The 6000-nt window shown below is 45.2% G+C and overlaps 1 protein-coding gene across 1 annotated transcript in view; it reads left to right on the top strand.

Moving 5' to 3' along the window:
• The first annotated feature begins 2129 nt into the window (after positions 1-2129).
• LOC122936187 (melanotransferrin-like) overlaps positions 2130-6000 on the top strand; it is a 141778-nt gene continuing 137907 nt past the window's right edge. The window contains exon 1 of the mRNA XM_044292268.1: positions 2130-2269. Coding sequence (XP_044148203.1) covers positions 2224-2269 — 46 coding nt within the window. The 5' untranslated portion in view covers positions 2130-2223. The remainder of the gene's footprint in view (positions 2270-6000) is intronic.

The raw sequence follows: 6000 nt of genomic DNA, 5'->3' as shown, positions 1-6000 counted from the left end.
AAGGACACTTCAATTGGGACCCTGACAATTATAGAAGAAGGGGGTTTTGCCCCTACATGTGTATTTGGAGTGCGGCGGATGTTATGGGGTGAAGCTGGCTGGCAACTCATGTGACCACAATTGACAGAGAGTGAACGGGGCAACATTGAAAATGCAAGTAAATGAGGACCAAGACGTACTGAAATACCAAGATGCCGTTTCTTATGTATTGCATCAGTTTTTCTGGATTCTATGGAAATTTTATGTATGCACTGACTGTGTTAATAAAAACAAGTTTATCACATTTAGCATCAGATCGGGAGTGTGCTGGATTTACATACAGTGGGATGCGAAAGTTTGGGCAACCTTGTTAATCGTCATGATTTTCCTGTATAAATCGTTGGTTGTTATGATAAAAAATGTCAGTTAAATATATCATATAGGAGATACACACAGTGATATTTGAGAAGTGAAACTAAGTTTATTGGATTTACAGAAAGTGTGCTATAGTTGTTTAAACAAAATAAGGCAGGTGCATAAATTTGGGCACCACAAAAAAGAAATGAAATCAATATTTAGTAGATCCTCCTTTTGCAGAAATTACAGCCTCTAAACGCTTCCTGTAGGTTCCAATGAGAGTCTGGATTCTGGTTGAAAGTATTTTGAACCATTCCTCTTTACAAAACATCTTTAGTTCATTCAGGTTTGATGGCTTCCAAGCATGGACAGCTCTCTTTAAGTCACACCACAGATTTTCAATTATATTCAGGTCTGGGGACTGAGATGGCCATTCCAGAACGTTGTACTTGTTCCTCTGCATAAATGCCTTAGTGGATTTTGAGCAGTGTTTAGGGTCGTTGTCTTGTTGAAAGATCCAGCCCCGGCGCAGCTTCAGCTTTGTCACTGATTCCTGGACATTGGTCTCCAGAATCTGCTGATACTGAGAGGAATCCATGCGTCCCTCAACTTTGACAAGATTCCCAGTCCCTGCACTGGCCACACAGCCCCAACAGCATAATGGAACCACCACCATATTTTACTGTACGTAGCTGGTGGTTTTCTTGGAATGCTGTGTTCTTTTTCCTCCATTCATAACGCCCCTTGTTATGGCCAAATAACTCAATTTTAGTTTCGTCAGTCCACAGCACCTTATTCCAAAATGAAGCTGGCTTGTCCAAATGTGCTTTAGCCCACCTCAAGCGGCACTTTTTGTGCTGTGGGTGAAGAAAAAGCTTCCTCTGCATCACTCTCGCATACAGAATCTCCTTGTGTAAAGTGCGCGGAATGGTTGAACAATGCACAGTGACTTCATCTGCAGCAAGAGGATGTTGTAGGTCTTTGGTGCTGGTCTGTGGGTTGACTCTGACTGTTCTCACCATTCGTCACTTCTGTCTATCCAAGATTTTTCTTGGTCTGCCACTTCGAGGCTTAACTTGAACTGAGCCTGTGGTCTTCCATTTCCTCAATATGTTCCTAACTGTGGAAACAGACAGCTGAAATCTCTGAGACAGCTTTCTGTATCCTTCCCCTAAACCATGATGGTGAACAATCTTTGTCTTCAGGTCATTTGAGAGTTGTTTTGAGACCCACATGTTGCTACTCTTCAGAGAAAATTAAAAGAGGAAGGAAACTTGCAATTGACCCCCTTAAATACTCTTTCTCATAATTGGATTCACCTGTGTATGTAGGTCAGGGGTCACTGAGCTTACCAAGCCAATTTTAGTTGCAAAAATTAGTTCTAAAGGTTTTGGAATCAATAAAATGACAACAGTGCCCAAATTTATGCACCTGCCTAATTTTGTTTAAACAATTATAGCACACTTTCTGTAAATCCAATAAACTTTATTTCACTTCTCAAATATCATATATGATATATTTAACTGACATTTTTTTTATCGTAAGAACCAACGATTTATACAGGAAAATAATGACGATTAACAAGGTTGCCCAAACTTTCGCATCCCACTGTATATCATCATTACACTCTGTGAATTATTACAAACACTTTATTGAGTGAGTTACCTAACCGCTGCTTTCTGTGTGGAAGACTGTGATGACTTCAGACCTTTTTCTCTGGTGTGTTCCATCCCCTCTTTGCACTTTAGTCAAACACTCCTGGATGTGGAGCTTAGCCAGCAGGAGTAGGCGTGATCACCAGACACCTTTTCATAAGAGTAGATGCCTACGATATAACTCTTTCTTGGAAACAACTTGAAGAGATTCTAGTCTGGAGCTCCAGGAGAAATGATCTGGAAAAGTTTATTTTTCATCTTTTACTTTTCCCAGACAAGTGAGTGTTCCATTACAAATCTATGCTAACTTCCAGATTTTTATATTACAATGTGAGTTAATATAGGTTGAACGAATCCGATAGAAAACCTGAAAATCCAATGGTTAATGCTCTGCATGAAACCTTTGAACGATAGCAGCAGTGTGAATGTTAGTCGGAATTTTACGTGCTTTTTATGTTAAATTAAGTCTACTGAGTGCAGGATAATGACTTCAGGTTCTTCTTACTTGTAAAAGTTAATGATCTATTTGCAATGTCAAGATTATGATAGAAATGAAATGGGGTGTGTAATGCAAAATATAGACTTCCTACTTTTTTATGGAGTTTCCCTTTATCAGGCCACATGATTCTGAACACTTTGCTATATGGCTTTATGTAAACTGTCATTCTACCATAAATTTGCCTTTTCTGATTTTACAAGGGCAGTAATTGTTAAAGAGGTGCTGACACTTGGGGACTTGGGTAGTATGATCTCTCCAGAAAAGGATCAATTGTTGCACACTAACTTGACAAGAATCCATCACAGTCAGGGGCGGATTGGCCATACACCTTACAGGGAAATTTCCTGGTGGACCCGTTGTACAGGGTTGCCTGCAAAAGCCCCAATCTCTGTTACTGGCTGAGTACATAATAAGCTAGCAATGGTAATTAACTATGTGAGAAACGGGTACTCATGTACCTGCCCAGCGACAAGCCCTCCTGAATTCAACTATGTCCTGCATCTCACCTCCTAAGCCCCCTGCTCCATATCTCAATCAGAGATAACTGGATAAAGAGGAGAGAAAATGTCAACTATTGATGGACATCTCAGAGGGACAGCTTTTGGGGCAATACTGTGGTATGTGGTATTTTGCGCTATGGTATTACCAACCCCCCTACTTTTGTTGCCCCTCCTCCTACAATATGTGACCACTTTAGGCTTCCAATCCGCCTCTGATTACAGTTGCCTGTACAGTTTTCTACTGGTGTCCAAAATTGCACTGCAATAAATACTTTAAGTATAATTACAGCGCAATATACTGTGGGAATTCCAGTTTAACAATACATTATACATTACAATATTTGCCATTCAGCGGGACAGTTATGTTATAAAGCCCTATTTGTCATGTAATAGTGGCAAATAAAAATATATTTGCCATTCAGCAGTGCAGTTATGGGTTCTAAAGCCCTTTTTTGTGTGTATTAGTATGAAAAAAGGGCTTATTAGCCGTTGTGTGGTGAAGTGAAAAAATTACAGACTTTTTGGGGGTGTTTTATTTTCCTTTTTATTTATTTATTTGATCTAACAGTATGTCAGACAGAAAAGTGCCAGTCCCCCGCACAGGGGAGTGGCAGAGGTCGCAGCACAGTAAGGGGCCATGGAAGCAGGGGTCACTTCAAGAGGCCTGAGCTCCCAGTGTCAGCTAGCGGTCGTGTCTTGACCAGCAACCCAGCGATTCTTGAATGGTTGACTCGATCTTTGACTTCCTCGCAAGTGACATCAGACACTGCCCTGTGCCCTCACCTGTCCTCAGCCTGCCTCTGTCCTTATCTGTTCCCTCAGCCAGAGAAGTATTATATGCTGTGGGCTCAGCTCCCGTATACAGTTAGGGCGAGCTACTAGAAGATGGTCAGCAGCTACTGGCAACTCAAGATGTGGAGGAGACATCAGCCGCTTCCTCCACTAGGTGGGCAAGTAGTGATGAGTAGAGTGGCGTGGGTGCTGGTGTTGCGAGCGGTCAGGCTCCTGACCCAAAGATAGTTGAGTACATCAGTGATGTGCAGACAGTACTTGATGATAATGATGTAGTAGCTGATTGCACTTGGGGGTCGGGTGACGAAGGGGCTTCATCATCATCATCAGGAGAAGAGGGTGGCAGCTTGCCCGTGAGGCAGCAGTGGAGCCAGCAAGTAGCTAGCGTGGCCGGAAGTCAGCAGGGTGGCAGCAGTGGGAGGTCGGGAGCCAAACGTGCACGGTGTAGACCACTTCCTGGGAAGTAGCGGTGCAGGGAGGCAGCGGCAGTAGCAGTCAGTCAGTGTTGGGGTAAAATCACCTACTCGGCAGGGGGGCAGTTTTTTGTTAAGCCGCCAGAGGAGGTAAACATGGCCATATGTAGAATCTGTGGGCAGAAGGTGAAGCATGGCCAGGGTGTCAATGTTGGCACCACAACCCTGCGTCAACATATGCAGCGTCACCATGAAGTGGCCTGGGAGAACCGTGGCTCTGATGTGGTGGTCCAGCCTGCCGCAGAAACCGCTGCATCACCCAGTGGCACACAGCTGATTTCAGGCAGTCAAGGCTCCACCACAAAAATGGCGATGGTCAGACAGGGGCAGGCAATAGTGCCTCCCTGAATACTGCTCAAATGACAATCAGAAAAAAACTAAGAGGGGCAGTGAACTAAGTAAAACATGAAACTTTATTGATTATAGGGAGATAAAACCAGCCCCTACAGACAAACAACATGTACACCATACACAGAGGTACACTGATAGGATGGCGGGAACACAGAGGCGCCAATCCCGTCTAGGTGTACTGTGTGTGGTGGGCAAGACCACTGGTGGTAGGTCGGGTATGGCTATGTTGAGGAAGGTAAACTAGCCCTGTTGCCTCCCTACTTGGCCTGGTCCGACCCTACTAGGTAATCCACGGGACGGGGTCCAAAAAAGCCCCGCAAGGGGTGGCCCCGACTGGAACTCTCGTCCTGTGTAAATGACCCTAATGAGGCCCTAGACACAGGGAGAGTGCAGGCAGTCCGAATGCTGACAGCCTGAGCCGTAGAAAAACAGACTATACACAATGTTAAACACAACATATAACCCCGCCACCAAAAACCTGATTGAGGAGTAGAGTGACGGTGGTGCTAATGCGTTCCGACGCGTTTCCTCCCAGGAAAACCCAGGACCCTTGAATCCTTGACGCATTAGCACCACCGTCACTCTACTCCTCAATCAGGTTTTTGGTGGCGGGGTTATATGTTGTGTTTAACATTGTGTATAGTCTGTTTTTCTACGGCTCAGGCTGTCAGCATTCGGACTGCCTGCACTCTCCCTGTGTCTAGGGCCTCATTAGGGTCATTTACACAGGACGAGAGTTCCAGTCGGGGCCACCCCTTGCGGGGCTTTTTTGGACCCCGTCCCGTGGATTACCTAGTAGGGTCGGACCAGGCCAAGTAGGGAGGCAACAGGGCTAGTTTACCTTCCTCAACATAGCCATACCCGACCTACCACCAGTGGTCTTGCCCACCACACACAGTACACCTAGACGGGATTGGCGCCTCTGTGTTCCCGCCATCCTATCAGTGTACCTCTGTGTATGGTGTACATGTTGTTTGTCTGTAGGGGCTGGTTTTATCTCCCTATAATCAATAAAGTTTCATGTTTTACTTAGTTCACTGCCCCTCTTAGTTTTTTTCCAAGGCTCCACCACCTCAGCTGAAAAAAAGCTGTCTGTCCTTCCCATCATCTGCTGGTCCTGATGCTCCTGTTCCTCGCCCTCCTACTCCCCGTCAGTCATTCCATCAGCAATTGATCACCGAAGCGATTGCCAAGAGACAACAGTATGCGTGCACTCATCCAACGGCGCAGAAGCCGAACTTAGCCAGGTGCCTCCACATTCTCATGCCATTCGTCCTGCGACAATGTCTGCCTCTGCCTCCTCATCCCCCACCGTGTCCTCAGCCTCCACTGTAGGGACAATTCACAGTGCTCCTCCAGCATACCACATGTGCAGGGCATGGTGGTGTCACGCT

This window comes from Bufo gargarizans, chromosome 4 (assembly GCF_014858855.1).
Source record: "Bufo gargarizans isolate SCDJY-AF-19 chromosome 4, ASM1485885v1, whole genome shotgun sequence".
NCBI lineage: Eukaryota > Metazoa > Chordata > Amphibia > Anura > Bufonidae > Bufo > Bufo gargarizans.
Note: the sequence above shows the minus strand (reverse complement) of the source record. Positions and strands in the feature narration are given on the sequence as shown.